The sequence below is a fragment of the Ascaphus truei genome, chromosome 6 (genome assembly GCF_040206685.1).
Source record: "Ascaphus truei isolate aAscTru1 chromosome 6, aAscTru1.hap1, whole genome shotgun sequence".
Taxonomy (NCBI): Eukaryota; Metazoa; Chordata; class Amphibia; order Anura; family Ascaphidae; genus Ascaphus; species Ascaphus truei.
In genome coordinates this window covers 11,779,861-11,804,340 of record NC_134488.1, presented here as the reverse complement: position 1 = coordinate 11,804,340, position 24,480 = coordinate 11,779,861, and the positions used below count along the sequence as shown (strand labels likewise).

At 46.6% G+C, this 24,480-nt stretch overlaps 1 protein-coding gene across 2 annotated transcripts in view; it reads left to right on the top strand.

Moving 5' to 3' along the window:
• LOC142496660 (opioid-binding protein/cell adhesion molecule homolog) overlaps window positions 1-24,480 on the top strand; it is a 655,940-nt gene that overhangs the window by 586,492 nt on the left and 44,968 nt on the right. For both annotated transcript variants that reach the window (XM_075603366.1, XM_075603367.1), the window contains exon 3: window positions 16,849-17,081. In XM_075603366.1, the coding sequence (XP_075459481.1) occupies window positions 16,849-17,081 (233 nt within the window). The remainder of the gene's footprint in view (window positions 1-16,848; window positions 17,082-24,480) is intronic.

Genomic DNA, 24,480 nt, shown 5'->3' with positions numbered 1-24,480 from the left:
AGAGAGAGACAGAGGGTGGGTGAGAGAGAGAGAGAGAGACACACACAGAGAAAGAGAGGGGGGTGGGTGACACACAGAGAGAGAGACACACACACACACACACACACAGAGAGAGGGTGGGTGACACACAGAGAGAAATAGAGAAAGAAGGTGGGTGACACACAGAGAGAGAGGGGGTGGGTGACTAACTGGGTAAGTGACTGACTGGGTGGGTGGATTACTGACTGACTAATTGGGTGGGTGACCGACTGAGGGTGGGTGACTGACTGGATGGGTGACTGCTTTATTATGTTGTTGGTAGGGACAGTGCCCCTCTTAGTTAGGATCCCAGAAGAAGGCTAATGGAGTCCAACATATCTAAGAGACAGAAAAATGGCATCCCAAAGAGGGCTTGAGGAAAGAGGGCTCCCCGGGTGATGGCAGATCGGCTCTAACCTCAGAGCTGCATTAATAATCCTCTCAGTCTGTATGGAAGTGGCAGTTCCCAAACAGGCCAAAGATATTGTGCTCACTTGCAAAGAACCCCCCAGGATTCCCGCATGGGCCCAGTGTAACCGGGGTAATATCGATATTGATTACGAAGCAGTAAAGGGGGACTCGGTCCCACACAAGTAGAATAACGAAGTCAACGCACCTCCATCTGAGTGTTGAGTGGGCATTTTTAAGGTTACTCAAACCTAGCAATATGTATTAAAACCGGTAATACACCGTGGGGCATACGCCTCTGCTTTTTGTTTTTAGATCTGTTTGGGAACTGGTTCATTCCACAGAAGCCACTCAAACCCTAAGATTCCTCCAGGCCATCTATCATACTGTATATCCTTTTTGGAATACTGCAATTTCTGTTGTGTTGATATATATCTTTATTGTTGATCATTTATAACACTGTACATATTTTATCGCTGATTAATCCTGGATCACACAGAACTTGAATATTACCAGCAAACAGAGGTGGTAAATGGAAGGTTGCTGGCATATTACCATAGAGTACACATATTTTTTTTTCCCTCTCCCCTCTCCCACTTTCCCCCTCTCCCCCCCCCCCCCCCCCCCCCACACCAACCAAAGCACTGTTGACATTCCTAGCATTGGTTTAGGCTACCATTTCTCAATATGAACATGTTTAGTATGATTACATGAAGAAAATACCTTCACATTTTCTAAAGAACGTGCTTTCTGGTGTCTGCTGTTAACATCACACAAACACCAATAAAGGAAGCGTTACTTTAGAGAAAGGTTCTCTGTCTGATTATTGCTATGAGTAGAATGAATGCAAAGGTGCGTACCGACGGGAAATCAGCATGACAGGATGTGTTTGTTAGGATTATGCTAAATTATGTTTTAACCATAAAGGATGGAAATGTGATAGTGCAGTTTGTTTATTTTGAAGGGATGAATCCTCCCTCCCACCCCCTTCAACGTGGAAAGGCTACATTAAGCATGAAATGCTGTTTTAACTTATAATGTAATGAGCTGCAGGAAATTCTTGCAGTCAGGGGGTTAAGCAGCACGAGTTGAATTTGCAATATAGCAGCAGAGAATTAGATCTGCGGGTCCCCAGCCAGTCTGTCCCCCTCCTATCACTCAGTGTGCTGCACAGCAGAGGACGAAGCGGTCCTGATTGAAGCACACAACACATCAGCCGGGAGCAGGTGCAGCTCTGCCAGATTGCGTCTGATTGGGCCTCACTCAGCCGCTGATTGAGATCTGTGTTCAGTTAGACACGGATTTGCAAACACTAGCATGGAATCAGGAGGATGATTTGCTGTGTTATGACCCCCTAATAAGTTTCCTGTGTCCAAACCCTACTATCTTTCTACATTTTCTTTCCAAATGATGGATTGTGTGCCCTGGATAGGTGTAGTTTGCCTCCGCTGTAAAGATCTCATTCATTATAGCAGCAGGATCTAAGCTCATTTGGTTCTGTATTCTAAAAACAGAACTGTGCTATCACCTCTTTACAAATGTCCAGCTACACTGTATAACAGTAATAATAGTCATTGTCTTATACAGCACCGCAGCATACACAGCACTAAGGGGCATTCAGCGAGCACTGGTGTGGGTTGGGGACACTGGTTCGGTTGCACTGACACATAACAATGCATTATAAATCTGTCCCTATTTGTGAAACTAGTCGGTACCCCATAGAGATTATAATACCAATGTGGGTTCCTGAAGTGCAAGAGATTAAACAATTTGCCCAGGTTAGAAGCAGCTCACACCGGGTACTGAATAACATTCACCCACTTCATAGGAAGTGGCATTACCACGGGACTCCCCTTTTTCCTAGAACTGATTTAGTTAGAATGAGTGCATTCTTCCCTATGAATTCAGGCGCAAGGGCTGATGCTATGTTTGCAGTATTTTTCAGCTGTTTTTTGGGGGGTTATCTAGCCACTACTCACTTGATTCTATGATGGTAGTGCCTTCCTCTTCAAATAATCCAAACCCCCCCTTCAGTGCCCGGACAATGCACTGCAGGCACGTCTGACACCTGGATAGATAGCACCTGCATAGATTGGCGTGGGCCCATCTGGCATTCAACAGATGGTGACCATAGACGACATGCAGGTATGTCAACTCTCACTGAGGTTCTGAGAGTCTCACTGATTGTTAACATCGGCGGTCTCACTGGCTTGGATGATGTGTCCCTGACAGAAGTCAGTGCTGGTCCAATAAAATATCATTTTTGGCCAAGAATCCCTGTATCTCACTAACTAGGGTCATTGGAGGTTGACATCTCCGGGCGTAATAAAGTTTTGATGGCGCAACAAATAACACCAGAATTCAATACAAAATAATTAACATCGCTTCAACTGGATTCTAGTTCTTGAGAACTCGGGTCTTGTTTTTGCACGAATATGTCACGAGAATAACTTGTTTGCATGATCCCCAGTCCATGTGCCTATACTGTACAGTATGTACCTGTGATGCCTCATTGTATTTAAAAAAAAGGGGGGTTCGAGCAAAATATATCCTCTCTTCTTATCACGTCCTGAGCCCCCAATACCACATAACAATGTGTTCAATTACAATACAGTGAAAGCACTCGGCCATGTAACACAATACCTTTTGTGTAGATTCTTTGTATATTGTGATACCTTTTAGGGGACCAACATGAGAGTTCATCATAGATGATATTAACGTGTACAGAGCTTTCAAAGCCTCGTAGATCTCTCCTTCAAGTGTTCTGTACTTCAAATATTAAATGAGTTTGTGGGTAAAAAAAGGTGACACAAACCTCACTTTTTTTTACCCACCATAACTTTTTGAATGTCTAGTTATACCCACTTACCAGCTTCACGTTACATAGCCAGTAACCAACCGTGCCCGGATGAGAACAAAATGGCCAACTAGCTGTCTGTGAGTAGGTTACTGGCTCTGCGCTTATTAACCCAGGCTGTGGTGAAAAGCTGTGTAAGGCTACGGCCCCAGGGCACGAGCGACGGAGCGCCTCCCTGCGCTCTCCCCCTCCAACCGAGCAATCTGATGGACTTCAGATCACTCGCCACTGGGGGGGGATGTGGCGGAGGCGCGGCCATGACATCACGCGGCTGGTTCGCCCTCATTGGCTGAATCAACGCCGTGATGTGGCCATGTATGTATGTATGTATGTCTTTATTTATATAGCGCCATAAATGTACATAGCGCTTCACAGTAGTAATACATATCATATATAAAACAAATAATATAAATAACAGATCATGGGAATAAGTGCTTCAGACTTACTGTAAAAGTAACATTAAGGAAGAGGAGTCCCTGCTGCGAGGAGCTTACAATCTAATTGGTAGGTAGGGAGAACGTACAGAGACAGTAGGAGGGAATACTAGTAAGTGCGTCTGCAGGGGGCCATTGCTCGGCCGCAGCGCCAAAAGACAAAATTCTTGTCTTTTGGCAAAGGTGATCGCGCCTTGTGCAGGCGCATTGCGCAGACAGCTGCTGGGGCCAGCCCCATAGAGGGCCGTACCTTGTGTGTGCCGCACACGCCGTCACGCTCGCAATCACAGGCACCGGGGACGAAGCCTAATACAGCGGACATAAGTTTTTAAGGGTCCATGTTAAAATGAATAAGAAGTAAAGAGTGACTGCATGCTCATTTGCATGAAATTACCCAGAATCCCTGGCTGCAATGGAAGCTCTGTTTGTGTTCGAATGAGCCACTGATTGAGCCCCCTGTACAGAAGCAGGGATATCCTCAAAACCTGACCTCTTGGGGGATCTTGAGGACTGGAGTTGATAACCCCTGTGCTAAGCAATAATGGGGAATTACAGGGTTTCAGGGCTGTCTGAGACATACAAATGTACCACAAGTGTAAGTTTTATTTGATGTACTTCAAATACAAATGTAGTCTCTGAAGCCAGATTCGCAATAGAACAGTAAGAGGTTCTACAGAATACAGCACCTACTGACTTCTTCAGGGGTTGTGGGCGCTCAGGCCTGTGGGAAGAATGAAGAATCATATCCACTGTTGGATAGATTGTGGCTATTAAAAGCAGTTCTTTGACATTCACAGCGTAATTATTACAGTAATATTTCTCCAAAACCAAAAACTACAGATGATCAGCAAGAAAGGGCAAATTAAAAACATATATTCTTAGTGGAACAGGAGCTTTAATCACCTCCTTTTACAAGCTTGATAGAGTGGATGGTCTACTTGCTTCTGCGCCCTGCACAATATTGCTTTCATAGACGCTGTCTCTTGTTCGCTGGCAGGCAGCAGAGACAGATTTCTGAGATTTATGTGCCACCATATATGGTACAGCTTACCTGACCACTTCTCTCAAGTGCTTGAGTAGGTGGCACCGCTGATTTAGTTCATTGGAACATGGGAGCTCCAGTAGCTTATTAAACTTTCACTTTATTTCAGTACTAGCTAAAGTGCCAGGCTTCGTATAGGTCTCCCTCCATCTCCCTTTCTTCCTCCCTCTCGCTTTCCTCTTCCTCCCACCCCCTCTCCCCTCCTCCTTCTCTCATACTCTCTCCTCCTCCCACCCCTCTCCTCCTTTCAATCCCTTCCTCCTCTTCCTTCCACCCCTTTTCCCCATCCTACCCCTCTCCCCCCTCTCCCCTCCTCCTCCTTTCAACCTCTCTCCCCCTCCTTCTCTCATCCCCTCTCCTCTCTCCCCCTCCACCTCTGACCTCCTCTCCCCCTGTTGCTTTCACCCCTCCTCTCATCCCCTCCTCCTCCTCTTTTCTTGTCTCTCACCCGTCACCCCCCTCTCCCCTCCACTGTTCACCCGCCCTCTACTCACTCCCTCACCCATCCTACTCTTCCTCTCACCCCCTCATCCCCTCCTCTCACCCCTTCAACAACACCTCCTCTCACCCCCCTCAACCCCCTCCTCTCACCCCTTCCTCCCTTTCTCTCTCTCCCATCTGACTCATTATCTGCCCCCAGGCTATGCGCATTATGATGTCACTTGCCAGATACATAGCCTACCAGGTACAACACCCACTGGCTGACTTGCTTTTCAGATAAATTGTAATCACTCAGAGAATTCGTTTAACTAAAAATAAAAAAAGAACACTTAAGTGCACACCCCTAGTGTGCCTTAGTATGCCTGCAAAGTTTCAGGTGTGGGTCTTGGAGCTATGGCTTTGACAGAAAGGTAGACAGACTCTCTTGTATTATTATTTTAGATTACACCATTGTAGGGCAGTCCACTAAGCGCCGGAAAACAACATGTTATAATTACAATCTAGTGAATGCCCCTAGTGGCAGAAATTCACGTTAGTAGTAGCTTTGGAAAGATTTTCTTTTCAGCAATGACCTTGAAAACACAATGCATGTCAATCAAGTGTTGGTCTGCCCCATCCCTGTTAAAGGATGAAGCAAAGCAAGGGGAATGTACAGTGCTTTACATTTAAGCTGGGGAGGATAGGGTTTGCTTAACACACACTGGACACTGCAAGAATTTTCTCTTGCACTAGTGTGAAATGCACGAAAAAGTGTATCTGAAACTGATTAGAGCACTGAGGTTAATGCCACTTCAGACCTGGTGGTTTTAAATCAGACAAAAAAAGAGCAAATTAACGATGAATGCAAAATGTGATACACACAATGGGAATAAGTGCTTATTTATTTCTTCTGGATTTTTTTCCAACGCGCTACTCGCCAAGAAACTGAGTACTAGAGGGTGTAGGAACTCAACTAGAGCGTGTGTAGGAACTCAGGGAGAACATTAGACTTCAGACATAAAACAATAGGAAAAGGCATCCCTGCCCCGAAGAGCTTACAATCTAAGTGGTAAGTGGGGAGAACGTACAGAGACAGTAGAAAGGTGTTCTGGTAAGTGGCAAGGGGTCACGGTCAGTGTATATGTGATGTATAGTATCAGCCAGCGGAGCTACCCATAGGAGAGAGAGGTGGCCAGTCGGATATTGAGGGGACGGGTATTCCAGAGGTGTGGGGCAGTGGGTGAGAAGGATTTTAGGCGGAAGATAGGATGCATCCTATTAAAATATTACAGGTCAATTCTTTCCCACGTTGCTCCTATAACCACTCAAAACACTGACTGACTCATGTGAACATTGGTGTAAAGAGTCACAACATACAACATACAACATACACTCAGGACACCCTCACATCACATGCCTTTTTTTGACAATTCTACAGATGTAGCCACTGTTATTACTCGCTAGCTCATTTTTTTGCAGGAAATCCATTCCAGCAAACATAACGTGCACCAAAAGTCACGGGGGAACTCGTGTTATCCTTGATCTTCTAATGCATTAGCATGCAAATAGGGGGACGGGCAAGATTTTTATGGGGGCGGGGGGAGAGGAGGGCACGGCACTTGTAGAGGCACTGCGCTCTTCCCCAAGGCATTTAAATTAAATGCCGGGTGATCGTGCCGGGTGAGGTGGCTTCTGCACCTCAACTTACTGAGATTCAGCCGGCTTCTGGACACGCCTCCATGGCACCGCGGCACAATTTGACGCCGCACTAAGGTAAGGGGGGGCACGAACATCGGGGGAGACAAGGCAGGTTGCCCACCCGTGCATTAGCGGGTGCAATAACAGGCGCTATACAGAATGGGATGAGTGGACACGGTCATTTTGCCGCAGACTTTTAGCCACGCCGTTGAGCCGCTGAAGGGCACTTTCAGCCCCAAGTTAGGTCATTAGCATTAGGCTAAGGGAGTTTTACGGTAAGGGGACTGGGATAAGGTTTTGAGGCTGAGGGGTTTTTAGGGTAAGGTACTATGGTAAGAAGTTTTTAGGCTAAGGATAGAGGCTTACCTTGACAGCGAGATGTCCTGCGGCGAGGTGAGTGGCGGCTAAACACCAGTGGAGACTTGGTGGCGACAGAAGGTCCATGACCAAACGTCATATTTGTATGTATCCCTCTTATGTGGTTAATTTTCCTTAAGACACAATAGGGGCTGTATATTAATGGGCCTCTTTGAAGCATTTCTGCCTGCACCCATGTGACATGTAACGTGTCGATGACACTAAGCGCAGTGACGCTAAGAAACACACATTCAAAATCCATTTCAGCGTTAATTTTGCAACAAAAACACAGGTGTGCGAGCTTGATACATACACCGCAGTATATTGACTGGAAATATTAAAGTCAGTACCCAAATGCTTGGACATGGCGGTGTAATGTGCTGTCATAGTATCTTATCTATGATCTTTGACTAAAATAGAGACAGCCAGAAATGACAAAGGAAACATTTGTTAGAGCTATAATTCTTCTACAGCTGAAACACCTTCAAAGCACAGCCAAGACATGCTTTGCAGGACCATTCACAGGCAAGACTAAACCTCACTCTCCATTATACCTTAAATACGTTAAGCATTCTATAGAGGCTGCGGATATCACGGCATAAAAGAAAGCATTTCAATCAGTAATGAAGAGCAATTCACCATAAAAGACATACTTATTCTTTACAGCTTTAACCCTATAACCGATTCAGCTACACCAACTGCTTAATACTGTATTAGCAACAGTGGGCAGGAAACAGCGGCCAACTCCAGCCCTCAAGGGCCACCAACAGGTCAGGTTTGAAGGATATCCCTGCTTCAGCACGAGTGGCTCAGTCGTTAACTGAGCCACGGATTGAGCCACCTGAGTAGGCTGAGTAGGCCGCACGGAACCCTGGCATGAGGTCTGAGCGAATCTCGTGCTGTGCATGATATTCCCACAGAACCTTTTGTTGTGCATGAAAACACGGGCGATAGGGGTAGTTACTCGCCACACAAAATATTGCAAAACAACACTGTATATTCGTGCGACCACTGGACTTAAAAAATATATATACTGTAAGGTGCACTAAGGAACATACGGAAGTAACCCAAACGAGCGAAAGAAAGCCCCTAAATGTATGCACTCAATATTTTATGGAGAAAAATAGTGCTGACAGAAATTAAACATATAGCTTTTATTAGATCAATAAAAATACACGGTTAAAAAATACATAACGGCACAAATCCTAATAATCAGGGGAGCTAGAATCAGAGGTTTGTGATTCAATGTACTGAGAACCTATAGTGCAGGCTCAGGGTAAGACACCATCAGCGGCCGTGTTAATGCACAAGAACCAGACCGTTCTCCAGGGAGAACAAGAGAAATCTGGGGTGTAACAGTACATAAGTATTCCAAATGCCTACGGTATCAGTGACTGCTGCAGTGTAGTGCCCTAAATGGTAGTACACTAGACTAAATATGTCTCCTTAGAGTCGGAGACAGCTTAGTAACGGTGCACGCTGATCATCTCAACCGTTTATGAACTGAGCCACAAAATTGAACAGTATCCAATGTAATTGTACCCAAGGCTCGGATATATACTCTATTGTTGTTGGCTGCAGGTGAAGTGCTCAGTGTGTACAAGGGCTGTTGTTGATTCCCACAGTTACCCTATGGGACAGGATCCATGCACAGCATAGGAGAATTGTGCACAATATGCAGGGTGAATAGTCTGTAATACAGAGCTCATTATGTGTGACTCAGAGCTTAATTGATTAGCCATTCATGCTGCCTTTAGTAGGTCAGTATTCCTGTGTTCAGGGGCTGAGTAAGAGCATAGCATTGTGGATTTCTACCCTTAATACCCCAGGAAACATTGTGAATATGGATCAACTGACCGCTGAGTAAACAAGTCTTTTTTTTATCCTGCTGAAATGCTGCTGTGTCACCATCCTCTACCCCCCCCCCACCCCCGGCCTAACAGATTTTGTATTAACCCCACAGCTACTGGAAATGTTACTCTGCGTGTTGGCCTCTTATTCCGGTAGTCCAGATAAGGACAGAAGGGACATCTTCAAACCCCGATCATGCACCTTGTGTCCCAAGCTCCTGATAAGTACTGAAGATCAGTGTACTGCTACTACTTGGCTAAACCTGGTCCTGTTAGTGGCACCGGTGTTTTCAATCCAAAAGGACAATAAAATAAACCACTCTTCATACCATGAACATAGTACACAGTAATATCATCGATTTATTTCCACACCATGGTAAACCCTCTATTACAGCACTATATTACTTAGAGTCCATTTATCAACAGAGATTATTTAGCCATTCAGAATGCTTGCATATTTCCTATGAGCTATTTACTGGATGTCTCCCTACTTCATTGATTGCAGATGTTTGGGGCACAAGCTATAAAGAGCTAGAGGTGCATTTAGCAAAGATTTTTTTCTCTCCAGACAATATTCTAGTCTCTGAGTTATCTACTTTACATAACCATAGAGAGCTCCATAACTATTAGCATAACTCTAACCCTTCTTCTCCAACTTAGATGGTAAGCTATTCAGGGCAGGAACTCATTTTCCTAATGTTACTTGTATGTCTCAAGTGCTTATTCCCATTATGTGTTATTAGTATTATTTGTTATTTTATATGCTTATGTTACGTGTATTACTGCTGTGAAGTGCTATGCACTTCAATGGTGCTATATAAATAACGACATACAGACATACTTCCTGCCATAGCAATGGTGCTATATAAATAAAGACATACAGACATACTTCCTGCCATAGCAATGGTGCTATATAAATAAAGACATACAGACATACTTCCTGCCATAGCAATGGGGCCAGGCCATGGCCAGGGGATTCTTTTGAGTAATACGGGTTATTTGGTGGAAGGTCAAAGTGGACAATTTACTCTTAAAGATCATTGGAGCTGCTAAGCACAGGATAAATACAGTTCACTGAAAGCATACATTAGCGCTGCGTGTCATAGAACACGCGTGTTGACAGTTTCTTAGCAAATAACATTAGAATTTGTGTAAACTCCAAAGTTTTAGAGCACAGAAAATGGGCAACCACTTGGGCCAATATGTCCTCATCTAACTTCAGACTCTACAGTTACTACAGTATCTTGCCATGCTGTATGCACAGAATGAAACGCTGACCCATATATCTACAATCTAATTTGGAACCGGATGCACCGGTAAAGAAAGCAGCTCCATTCTGCCACCGATCAACTCCTATTTGCCACTCCACTCTGAACGCCACCACCAGCAAAACCAAGGGTTAGCCCAGAAGCAGGCAACATGACATGCAAGACATTTGGGGACCAAAACTTTACACAAGTGGAGCGTGTTAGGACTCGTCAAAACTATTTCCACAAAACTGTGTATTTTTTTACCTACTTTAAACCATATTACTTTTTGAGCATGAGCATCGGTTAGAACTGATTCCTACATACAGGATTGTATGTGTATTAAAGATGGGAATGTGAGATGGGTCTGTGAAATCAGAAGCGACCGGAACCTTGCATTCCAAAACTAAGGCCCTAAAAGATGTTTCGAACCAAAACCCGTAAGTATTTATAACTAAACCCAAAATACCAGGCCAAGTTTTGGGGCACAAGCTATATATATATATACAGGCATACCCCGCATTAACGTACGCAATGGGACCGGAGTATATATGTAAAGCGAAAATGTACTTAAAGTGAAGCACTCCCTTTTTCCACTTATCGATGCATGTATTGTACTGCAATCATCATATACGTGCATAACTGATGTAAATAAGGCCTCGTCCAGGCTTCCGGCGGGCGTGCTGAGGCACGCTGAGGCTCAGGGAAAGCGGGTGCTTTCCCTGGCCTTAGACAGCGCACTGTCAGGGGGCGGGCCGGGGCGGGCCAGTGACATCACGGAGCTGGTTCACCCTCATTGGGTCGAACCGCTCACGTGACCGGCCCTGCGCTCCGGCGAGCGCTGAAATTTAAAATTCTGGTAAGACCTATGCTTCCGCACGCTTGCGGAAGCGTAGGCGAGCCCCTACTAAAGCCGTTCTAAATGCGGCTGTAGGGGCTCAGTGCTGAGCGGGAGCGCGCTTCAGCGCGCCTCCGCCAGCAAGCAGCAACCATGGACGAGGCCTAAGGCATTTGTAACAGGCTCTATAGTCTCCCCGCTTGCGCACAGCTTCGGTACAGGTAGGGAGCCGGTATTGCTGTTCAGGACGTGCTGACAGGCGCATGCGTCAGCTGCTGTTTGCCTATTGAGCGATATGTACTTACTCGCGATTGTACTTAAAGTGAGTGTCCTGAAACCGGGGTATGCCTGTATATATACTATATACACATACAGTAGATGTAGCAATCCTAACCGTTCCCTTCTTGGAGGTATGCTGGGCATACTGCAGTATTCTGAAACCCGGGCAGGTTCACGGACAGTTCGAAATCGGAACTTCACCAAATTGGAATATCATTTGGAAATTTGAGTCGCTCTTTGGAATTAACTTTCGAATCCGAGTGAAAAACTGATTCTTTTTTGTAATAAACCAGGCAAACGTTTGAGTTCCCTAAGGAGGAAAAAAACCTGGAAACATTCGCGAAACATTGAAGGTTCAAAAGGCGTTTGGTCCACTTTTTTTTTTTTTTTTTTCGATCTTCCTACATTATTTTATTTTTTTCCATATTTGTTAACAAATCCAAACCAATTGAGTTCTGACAGCACACAACTGTTATTAGAAAAAAAACTAAAACGCCAGTAAAAGTGCCTAATATCTATCTATAATATAAATATTATACTATATGCCCGTCTGCATGCAGCCACCTCTTAAGTGGCAGAATGTTTCACACACACATAGTGGGTGTGTTTTAATCATACAGTATATATAAATATATGGAAATTATATGATTGCAACATTGCTCCCCCGCTTTGGCCAGATTGCCAAAACTTGCTGCCACTTTAGAGGTGGCTGCATGCAGGCGGACAAAACATAATTGTAAAGTGATTTAAAATTGAAAGGTGATGTAGCAATGCAAATGATTAATATTATTATGTGTGCCTTTGGCAGCGTCTCTGAAGTATGTGAGCCCCAGCAGATGTGGATACCTTTGTAACCGGAGAGAGGAAAAGACAAGGGAGCCTGGCACTCTGCCCAGGGAATTGTCTGCCACGGGGCGTAATTTCACCGCACTACATGTGGCTCCCTCCTCCCTTGCACTCAAACACCCATCAGCCCAATGCTGAAGTCCTTCCAGTTGTAGTAGTAATTTCCAGTCCCCCCCGTAATGAAATTAGCAGAGTGCCGGCATAAAGCGCAGCGTGTAAATCAGCCGGATTGTGTTCATGTCCAGTGATGCCCAGAATGCTTTCACGCTTCGTTAGGGAGACCACAGCATTACGCCAGCCAACTCATATTAACCCCTTCACCAGCTAAGGTTTCTTGACCTTTATTAAACTACAGGAGTTTGGTTACCAAAAATGATAGGCAGAAAAGTCACTCCGCGCTGATGCTGTCTGTAATTAGGGTCCCTCTTGCTGCCGTCTGACTGAGGGACTCCACGCACCCCCTTTCTTTTGTCCATAAGACTTCACACTATTGTCTTTTTATATATTTTTTAGCCTTTTTAACCTTTTTTAATCTTTTTAATGATTTATAACACCGTGTATTATGGTTTAGAATATTAATGTGTTCTATATACAGTATCTTTTAATATATTAACTGTTTTCTTGTATGCTATGGCTCCCCCCTTATGTGGGGGTTTAAAACTCATTAGTAACCAATTAATAAGGATGTTTTAAATATGTTTTAAATAAGTTGTGTTTTTGGATAAAATTGTATTTAATCCAGCATACAGGACAGTGTACCCTGACAGGGTTAAACCTTTTATTGATTCTGAGGGTTGGCCTTGCCACTGGCAGCCGTGAGATCAGAATGAATCGCTGCAGCCTGGTGTTTTCAATGGCCATCCACTCGGGCATCCATTGGCTGCAGTTTGCTACATATCTCCAGGGACAGCGTCATCACGTGACCTCCTGACGAAGCACTACGTGCGAAACGCGTAGAGGTCACGTGAGAGTGTTCCTGTGGAGTTTTACAGGCGGAGGCTGTGCAGGACCCCTCGTGTCTCCTTGCTATTTGGTATGTTTACTGACTGGGTTCGGCCCCTTTCTGTTTGAATGCGCAGGGCAGGTGCGATAGTGTCCTGTTCCCCTCTCTACCTTCACATTGTTTTTAACTTTTAATTGGTGTGTCTTATGATATCCCTGTGTCACTGATATCTTTGTGTTATCTATATTATGTTTTGGAATTTAAATAAATGAGTTAGTGTCCCTTAGTGCGCCTGTCTGCCTATTCTTTTCTCTTTACCAAAATGATAGACATGGTTTTTCCACCATGTACTGCAGGTTCTTGCAAAGAAGCAACTCAGCGGCTCAGTGATTAGTTGTATTTATTATACACTGTTTGGGCCAATAAGCTACAGTACATAGTAGATGAGGTTGAAAATAGACTTATCCATCGAGTTCAACATTATGTTACATTTAAGATAATCTTGTTCCTTGAAGATGATCTAAATCATATGGGACAAAATGGTGGAAACACGTAGGTGTGCTACTCTTCGAGAACCCTATAGTTACACTACAGTGGGCACACAATGGACTGTATATACATGATATGGAACCTTTGTATAGATGATTCATTGTCACACTGACTAAGAGCACAGCAAGGAACGCAGTTGTATTTGCTCAGTTAGAGTAGCAACTTTTGAGCTTAATGCCCAGGAGAGTTCAATTGTCTGCATTCACTGCATCCCATTGGTTAAAGTGGGGAAGTTTCAGTCCAATCAGAATTGTCTGTGTGATAAATGTTCAGAGAAATCCAGTGTATACAAATAGCATCTCAGATTAAACTATTTGTAAAAGCGAATATATCCCCATTCGTTCAGATGTAGCCAACGTTATTGCAACCTGTGGCGCATTGCAGCAGGGCAAACACAATGCACACGTGGGAGTATAACAGGGGAAGAGAGAGGGGGGGGTGCAAGAGGGAAGAAAGAGGGAGGGGTGTAAGAAGGTGAGAGAGAGGGGGAAGTGTAAGAGAGGAGGAAGTGTAAGCGGGAAAAAGAGAAGGGGGATTTAAGCGGGAAAGAGAGAGAGAGAGGCAGAGAGGGAGAGGCAGAGAGAGAGAGAGGCAGAGAGAGAGAGGCAGATGGGGAGAGGAGGAAGAGAGATGAGGAGAGGGGGAAAAGAGACAGGGGATATATGGGAAGAGAGATGGGGAGGGAAAGAGAGACGAGGAATGGGAGGAGAAAGACAGGGGGACAGAGAGAAGGGGGAGGGCAGAAGAGAGAGATGGAGGAAGGGGGAGGGAAGGATTCCCCAGAATTTCACAATATATTTCTAGGGTTCCTTAACCAAAAAAAGGTTAAAAACCACTGTTGTAGAATATTAACGGCACAAACATGCTTTGCTCACTAGAGCTATCACATTGTTATAACGGGAAGAACAGGGAGAACAAGCAACTCACTCGTATGTTACTGCGATGGTATTTGCTCCTGAAACTGGGCTGCCCAATCTAGGTTTCACTAAGTCCATGCAAAAATTGAAGACTGCCCTTTTACTGTTGATCATGTGCAAATATAAGGTCATCAAAATCCCATATACACAGCTTTTCTATGTAAGCACATAGGCAGTGAGGAACACACCGGAATTGAAGGTATTTGTCAGAAAGTGCCCACTTTTGGTTTGCTTTTTGCAGATTTTCAGTATATAAAACAGAATCACATCTTCAGTGTGAAAGCATTGTGCAAATAGTGGCATTTCTATCTAGGTCATTGTTTTTTTTAACCAGGGCTCTGTGGAATATTGCCCCTGAGAAAATACTGGTAACGAGGAACATTTTACTGCTATATTCTCCCACAGGATTTATTCCATAACTCAAAAAGGGTAATATAATGTTTCACTGTAATGAGATATATATATATATATATATATTTTTTTCTTACCAGGAAGTAATACATTGAGAGTTACCTCTCGTTTTCAAGTATGTCCTGGGCACAGAGTATATATATATATATATATAGTGTACGACAAACCCTATACATTTGCTCCCCGGGCGAGTGGATTTAACCCCCGGGCGAGTAAATATTGGCCCAAGCAGCACACGTTTGATACTAGGTGGCGAGTAGATTTTTTTGTGTGGCGAGTAGATTTTTTGGTGATTTGTCAACCACTATATATATATATATATATATATATATATATATATATATATATATATATATATATATATATATATATATATATATATATATATATATATATATATAATACAGTGGTCGACAAATAACCAAAAAATCTACTCGCCCAACAAAAAAAATCTACTCTACCAAACGTGTGATGCCTGGGCCAATAGGAGCTCGCCATGATGTTAAATCCACTCGCCCGGGGCGTGCAAATGTATAGGTTTGTCAAACACTGATAATATATACATATATATATATATATATATATATATATACACATATATACACACACACACACACACACAGTATACGGTTAGTGTAGGTGAGAAATATAAGACTTACTGTAATAGTATTTTTTATGTACATAGGATATGGTGCTTGAGCAATTATGCAAACACATTATGCAAACACATAATACATTTTCAAATGCTTTTGCAGTTCCTAAAAGTGAGAAGAAGAAAAAGCACTGATTTAAGCAGCTTCACAGGGCAGTTCGCCACAGTAAGGCAGGTGAATAAAAATAGAGAGAACGTTTTACTGTTACTTGGCTCACTGATAATGACTGTTTGGGATCTTATTGAGGAACATACAGCACATGTGCATACTCAATTAATGAGCACTTTCTCACTCCCTTCCACGCGGCCAATCTCCCCATCTTAACTTCTTCATCTGGGTCATTTCAATATTATATACAGTGAAGACGTCTTTATCTGTTTGTTTTAGATACAATGTGACTTCTGACTTTAGGGAAGCTGACCCTTATATCCTTATTCAATGTGCTATAAAGTAGCTTCTTTGTGCTGGAGAAGATTTTAGACCTGTTGATTTGATTGGAGCTGGGAAGCAACTTCACAGCTTCTTGATTAGGGGCCTTTGTGTCTGGCATTTTCTCACCACTAAATCTCTCTTTTTTCATACTTTTCAAAACATGTGGAGCTTGAATGCAGCAGAGCTAATCCTGACATACAAGAGTTAAAGCTATTAATCCATTTTCATAAGCTAGATAGATATGCATCAATATATGTTATTGAGGGGAACTTGCCCAGCCAGGAGTTGAACCCTTAAGTATGTGTGTGCAAAACCAACACCTCTACCCACATCTCCTTCTCAAATACATTGATGCAAAAGCAGACAATCTCAGTCTAGTATGGAATATTCACACTTCCAACAGTGATCCTTACAGCTCTAGGAGAAGCATACGTGATAAATCCAAAAATAGCAGTAGGCCAACAAAGTTGGTTAGTCCTGAGAGTGCAGTAGCTCTTACTGCTTGCTATCCCAACACTTCGGTGATCTGTTGAAAGCATACGATAATAACTGAATACTTTTAGTAAGTTATCCATAAAATGCTTACAGTATGATGCCCATCTATGTGCATTTCCAGCCAACTAACAAAGTTCTCCTTCTCTCTCTACAGGTGCATAGTGGACAGTAGGGTGACACGGGTGGCCTGGCTCAATCGCAGCACCATATTATACACTGGCAATGACAAGTGGTCTATAGACCCCCGTGTGGTTCTTCTGGCCAATACCAAGAGCCAGTACAGCATCAAGATCCAGAATGTGGACATTTACGACGATGGACCCTACACTTGCTCTGTACAGACAGACAATCACCCCAAAACCTCCCGCGTACATCTCATTGTGCAAGGTAACCATCTACAATACTGAACCAAAGTACAGTACCATAGTATGTCATCACACTAATGTGATATGCAAGTGCAGGATCATGGTTTACCTCTTACCTATCCTTTCTCTTTTTATCTCTACCATCTGCTTTATATTGCTTCTGAATTTTCTGCAGGCCGCAATACTTTTGTCGGACAGAAATGTCTTCATACATTGGATGATTATTTTACTTTTATTACAATGCCTGTGAATAACTTTCCTGTGGACTTCATCAATTAATTCTTAATCTGCAACACTGCTATTAGATATCCTGATCACTCCCTATCCATTCTTTCTCTGTCTCTTCCTATATTACAATCTCTTGCCTGTGTTGTCCAACGTATGGATCATTTTTGAGCGGAGGTCAGATCTGGTTGGAAGAAAGATAATGAAAGTTGTGTAATCCTCTCAGGGACGATTTGTGTGGCTGAGCTTCTGAGATGCAATGTAGTGAATAACCCACTGTAATTTCACTCTTGCTCCAAACCACGCTGTGGATTTAAATGGAAGCAACCATTGAACTGCAATATTCAGTGCTATCAGGGGGGTGGGGAGATCAAGGGCCATATTGACTTAGCAGTCTTCTGCCACAAGACACCTCCTAGCACTGGAAGCCACGGGGCTAGAAGTCTTCCATCACAGGAAGGTGTATTATGGCAGAAAAACTATGGTCCAAGCCTGTTAACCTCTTCAGTGCTAAAGGAGCCAACAACAGAATATTTGTATTAATTGTAAAGTGCACATAAAGGTGCAGCCTGGTTTAACAACTATACAAGAGTTGAGTGAATGCAGCTAGCCTACTTTATCATTTTTACTGTTGTGTTATGTAATAAATGTTTAACATCTTTAGATCTGATAGCCTAACCATGAAAACCATAATAACGCACTGCATTTTCTGCGTCTGCTCTGGGAATTAACTCAGGAAAAAAAGAAAGCAATAGTTTTAGCAGCGATTCCAAGTTAGAGTGACGAGCTTACTGTGTAGAACAATTCTTTGAAAATGACAATGACCATATTTGCAAAAAAAAAAAAATATGTCTGCCTCAATATTTCTGCAACTATAAACGGGCTGGAAATGTTAATAATGAAATGTGTGATCAGGCTGGGGAAAAAATCATAGACAATTTGTAAAAAGAAAACGAAAAAAGATGTCAGTTTAATGAGGTAATAGTACCACTTAGCAGAATGAGATTAAGGTCATACTTGGTGAGGCATTTCACACTTGCCCTCACCCTGATAAAGGATGCTCGGTACAACCGAAACGTCGGGTTGTGGATAATAAATTCATATGCTTGAGCCCTTATGTGCCCTGCTCTTCATGTTCTTACCTATGAATATTTATAATGGACGGATAAGGAAGGCCCTTTCTTCAGTTGGAACAACTTTAAATATTTTCCATATTATGCATAGGAGTGTCTGGGGAACCTTTCCTATAACTTACCAAAGAGACACACAGAAAAAAACAGTACATACAGTAGAGGTGATTCATTCAGTAATAGTCTTAGCACTATATATATATATATATATATATATATATATATATATATATATACATACATACATACATACATACATACATACATACATACATACATACATACATACATACACACACACACACACACACACACACACACACACACACACACACACACACACACACACACACACACACACACACACACACACACACACACACACACACACACACACACACACACGAGCTGTATTCATACTTTCTCCCTGCCAGGTAGGAATTCTATAGCACTGATTGGCCAGTGAGCTTTCACCCCCTGCTTAACAGCCAATCAGGTTTTGTGTTCCAGACAATTACACTTGTATTTTGCTGTAAAAGCCCTGGCTCGGTGTGGCTGTAATTCAATTTGTACTTAATTGCAGCTCTGTAGGGCTGTCCTCTGAACCCATCCATAAATCCCTCATCTTTCAGCCAGGAGCAGCACCGCTGCCCCTCAGTGCTATTAGCGGCACCATAAAGGGAGGACTGGTATTACACTACAACTGCAAGGCCAAAGTGGATATTAACCCAATGAGTTGAAAGCCCCTCTGGCGCTGAAGGGGTTAAAAGGGCCATCTTCCATACTCAGCTACAAAATACACATTTATTTCTTGTTGATTTTTATTTGAACAAGTCTTCCACCTTGCAACCTGCCCTTTATTTCTGTGTTGAAAATGTGAGGTTTCTGACCGACTTATGAATTAAAGAGAATGAGCGCTATGTCGTGACCCAATGCATATTTTAGGGTTTCTAATAACCGCTGGAAAGAACAAATGACAGGCTGTTGTTTGCTATATTAGTCGGCTTAGCAGATCTACAATTATATTGTAGGTGAAAAGCCTGGAATGACAGACGTGCAACTTTATTGGTAAGGGGTTCACTGTCTTTGAAGTGTGTGATCCTGATTCAAATACCAGTTAGCTGTCCTTGTGATCTTGCACAAGTCCCTTTATCACCACATGCTTGTGTGTGTGAAAAGAGTAAGGTGAGAGTTAGACTGAGGTCCCAGTGCCTCCGCTGCACGCGCGCCCACCAGAGACTGGCGGCGCATGCAACCGATTCCCCGGTCTGCAGTGAGCTGCAGGAAGAGAGACCGGGGGGGGGGGGGGGGCGTGGTGGGGGAGTGATGGGGGCGCAGCCATGACGTCACCCGGCAGGTTCGGCCTCATTGGCTGAACCGCCGGGGGGCGTGGCTTAGTGCTCCGTCATGAGTCCTGCTCTCAATTCTATTGAGAGCAGGAGCAACTCTCGCCACAGCGCTGTGGCCCTCCCTCGCAGCGGGTCCGGCGCCATTGAGGAGAGGGCTCCCGTCCCTGCAGCATCTGCCACAGCGGGCGCTGCAGTAGTCAGCAAGGACCAGGCCTTAGCTCTGCATCATGAGCAGGGTGAGGGAGTGCAGAAAGGAGAAAATTAGCAGCTATCTCAGGGGCAGGCAACGCCAGTCCTCAAGGGTCACCGACAGGTCAGGTTTACAAGATATCCCTGCTTCAGCACAGGTGGCTCAATCAGTAGCTCAGTCAAAGACCTAGCCACTGATTGAGCCACCTGTGCTGAAGCAGGGATATCGTGAATATCTGACCTGTTGGTGGCCCCTGAGGCCTGGAGTTGCCCAGCGCTGAGTTATCTGCACGTTAGACTGAGATAAAAGCAAGGCGAGAAATAGTTGAGTTTTTGTGAGAGGAACAGGTAGCTGGACATATTCTACTGATAGTGGAATTTATACCAAAAGCTTAAACATGCAGTTCCAACTATTCGTTTTAATTTTTTGCCCCCTACTCCTACTTTTTACATGGGTAGGAGTCAGGGGGTCCCCAGATCTGAAAGGTGCTGGCTCCCGCGATGCTTACCACTGAAGGTAGCGCCAGTAAAGTACATCCCCAAAGTGGAGTTTTAAATCTCCTGTGTCAGGTGGACCAATAGGAAGTGATCACGTCATCCAACAGGTCTTTCAATTGGCCTCCGTGACGCCGGCGATTTAAATACAAGGAAGTACAGACATCGTTCCCGCTATGTATCACAGGAACGAGGGCCTCCCTGGAGCTAAAATGACCACGGTTCAGTTCTTGGGGCCCTTTGCTACACATCCATTGACAGAAAAGAGGGGGTCAGAATTGGAACTGCTCCTTCAAAGTGAGAAATAGCTGTGTATCCGGCATTGTAAGGACCAGCGTTATTCAATAAATATCTGTGACTCTCCTAGTCATATTTGAAGAAATAGCTCTGCATTTTAAAGCATTAAAAAGTAGGGCAATACGTGACCTTGCGTGACCAGTCAGTGCATATCCCAGTAAATGAGCAGCGTTAACCATACCGATCATTTTAATCGAGATAGCTCTGCACAGTTTGTCAATAAAGAAGCAGATGGAAAGAGACAGGGCCGCCAAAAGATTTCCTGGTGCCCAGGACTAGAGTTTTGACTGGGCTCCCTCCCTCCCCGTGTTGGCAGCCTTGCAAGCCCCCCCTTTTCACACCTGTATTTCTTTCCCCCCTCTGTATTTCACTCTCCCCCCCCCCTCTCTTACTCATTCGCTCTCCCCCCACATACACTGCCCACATAACTCCTTCCCCATAATAATGACCCCCACAATACACTCAATATTCCCCCAAAACAAACCACCACTACCCCCCAATATATAATACTACTACCGTCAAATACAAACAATACCCCCCCCCCCCGATGCAAACACCACTACATCCCCCCCAATACAAACACCACTACACCCAAACACGAACCCCCCCTCCAGTTACAAACACCACATACCTCTGGTTGCCGCTGCCACCGGGCCTCCAGCTCTCCCCGCTGATGCCTGCCTCTCCCGTCTGGAGCTGGGCCTGAAATCTGCATGCACCAGCGGGGGAGAGATGCTCAGCGTGGGAAGAGGCAGGCACCAGCGGGAGAGAGATGCTCAGCGTGGGAAGAGGCAGGCAGCAGCGGGAGAGAGATGCTCAGCGTGGGAAGAGGCATGCACCAGCGGGAGAGAGATGCTCAGCGTGGGAAGAGGCAGGCACCAGCGGGAGACAGATGCTCAGCGTGGGAAGAGGCATGCACCAGCGGGAGAGAGATGCTCAGCGTGGGAAGAGGCATGCACCAGCGGGGAGAGATGCAGGCACCAGCGGGAGAGAGATGCTCAGCGTGGGAAGAGGCATGCACCAGCGGGAGAGAGATGCTCAGCGTGGGAAGAGGCATGCACCAGCGGGGGAGAGATGCTCAGCGTGGGAAGAGGCAGGCACCAGCGGGAGAGAGATGCTCAGTGTGGGAAGAGGCAGGCACCAGCGGGAGAGAGATGCTCAGCGTGGGAAGAGGCATGCACCAGCGGGAGAGAGATGCTCAGCGTGGGAAGAGGCAGGCACCAGCGGGGGAGAGATGCTCAGCGTGGGAAGAGGCAGGCACCAGCGGGAGAGAGATGCTCAGCGTGGGAAGAGGCAGGCACCAGCGGGAGAGAGATGCTCAGCGTGGGAAGAGGCAGGCACCAGCGGGAGAGAGATGCTCAGCGTGGGAAGAGGCAGGCACCAGCGGGAGAGAGATGCTCAGCGTGGGAAGAGGCAGGCACCAGCGGGAGAGAGATGCTCAGCGTGGGAAGAGGCAGGCACCAGCGGGAGAGAGATGCTCAGCGTGGGAAGAGGCAGGCACCAGCGGGAGAGAGATGCTCAGCGTGGGAAGAGACAGGCACCAGCGGGAGAGAGATGCTCAGCGTGGGAAGAGGCATGCACCAGCGGGAGAGAGATGCTCAGCGTGGGAAGAGGCAGGCAGCAGCCGGAGAGAGATGCTCAGCGTGGGAAGAGGCATGCACCAGCGGGAGAGAGATGCTCAGCGTGGGAAGAGGCAGGCACCAGCGGGAGAGAGATGCTCAGCGTGGGAAGAGGCAGGCACCAGCGGGAGAGAGATGCTCAGCGTGGGAAGAGGCAGGCACCAGCGGGAGAGAGATGCTCAGGGTGGGAAGAGGCAGGCACCAGCGGGAGAGAGATGCTCAGCGTGGGAAGAGGCCGGCACCAGCGGGAGAGAGATGCTCAGCGTGGGAAGAGGCAGGCACCAGCGGGAGAGAGATGCTCAGCTTGGGAAGAGGCCGGCACCAGCGGGAGAGAGATGCTCAGCGTGGGAAGAGGCCGGCACCAGCGGGGGAGAGATGCTCAGCGTGGGAAGAGGCCGGCACCAGCGGGGGAGAGATGCTGAGCGTGGGAAGAGGCAGGCACCAGCGGGGGAGAGATGCTCAGCGTGGGAAGAGGCAGGCACCAGCGGGGGAGAGATGCTCAGCGTGGGAAGAGGCATGCACCAGCGGGAGAGAGATGCTCAGCGTGGGAAGAGGCAGGCACCAGCGGGAGAGAGATGCTCAGCGTGGGAAGAGGCAGGCACCAGCGAGAGGGAGATACTCAGCGTGGGAAGAGGCAGGCACCAGCGGGAGAGATGCTCAGCGTGGGAAGAGGCAGGCACCAGCGGGAGAGAGATGCTCAGCGTGGGAAGAGGCAGGCACCAGCGGGAGAGAGATGCTCAGCGTGGGAAGAGGCAGGCACCAGCTGGAGAGATGCTCAGCGTGGGAAGAGGCAGGCACCAGCGGGGGAGAGATGCTCAGCGTGGGAAGAGGCAGGCACCAGCGGGAGAGAGATGCTCAGCGTGGGAAGAGGCAGGCACCAGCGGGAGAGAGATGCTCAGCGTGGGAAGAGGCAGGCACCAGCGGGGGAGAGATACTCAGCGTGGGAAGAGGCAGGCACCAGCGGGAGAGAGATGCTCAGCGTGGGAAGAGGCAGGCATCAGCGGGAGAGAGATGCTCAGCGTGGGAAGAGGCAGGCACCAGCGGGGGAGAGATACTCAGCGTGGGAAGAGGCAGGCACCAGCGGGAGAGAGATGCTCAGCGTGGGAAGAGGCAGGCACCAGCGGGAGAGAGATGCTCAGCGTGGGAAGAGGCAGGCACCAGCAGGAGAGAGATGCTCAGCGTGGGAAGAGGCAGGCACCAGCGGGAGAGAGATGCTCAGCGTGGGAAGAGGCAGGCACCAGCGGGAGAGAGATGCTCAGCGTGGGAAGAGGCATGCACCAGCGGGAGAGAGATGCTCAGCGTGGGAAGAGGCAGGCACCAGCGGGGGAGAGATGCTCAGCGTGGGAAGAGGCAGGCACCAGCGGGAGAGAGATGCTCAGCGTGGGAAGAGGCAGGCACCAGCGGGAGAGAGATGCTCAGCGTGGGAAGAGGCAGGCACCAGCGGGAGAGAGATGCTCAGCGTGGGAAGAGGCAGGCACCAGCGGGAGAGAGATGCTCAGCGTGGGAAGAGGCAGGCACCAGCGGGAGAGAGATGCTCAGCGTGGGAAGAGGCAGGCACCAGCGGGAGAGAGATGCTCAGCGTGGGAAGAGACAGGCACCAGCGGGAGAGAGATGCTCAGCGTGGGAAGAGGCATGCACCAGCGGGAGAGAGATGCTCAGCGTGGGAAGAGGCAGGCAGCAGCCGGAGAGAGATGCTCAGCGTGGGAAGAGGCATGCACCAGCGGGAGAGAGATGCTCAGCGTGGGAAGAGGCAGGCACCAGCGGGAGAGAGATGCTCAGCGTGGGAAGAGGCAGGCACCAGCGGGAGAGAGATGCTCAGCGTGGGAAGAGGCAGGCACCAGCGGGAGAGAGATGCTCAGGGTGGGAAGAGGCAGGCACCAGCGGGAGAGAGATGCTCAGCGTGGGAAGAGGCCGGCACCAGCGGGAGAGAGATGCTCAGCGTGGGAAGAGGCAGGCACCAGCGGGAGAGAGATGCTCAGCTTGGGAAGAGGCCGGCACCAGCGGGAGAGAGATGCTCAGCGTGGGAAGAGGCCGGCACCAGCGGGGGAGAGATGCTCAGCGTGGGAAGAGGCCGGCACCAGCGGGGGAGAGATGCTGAGCGTGGGAAGAGGCAGGCA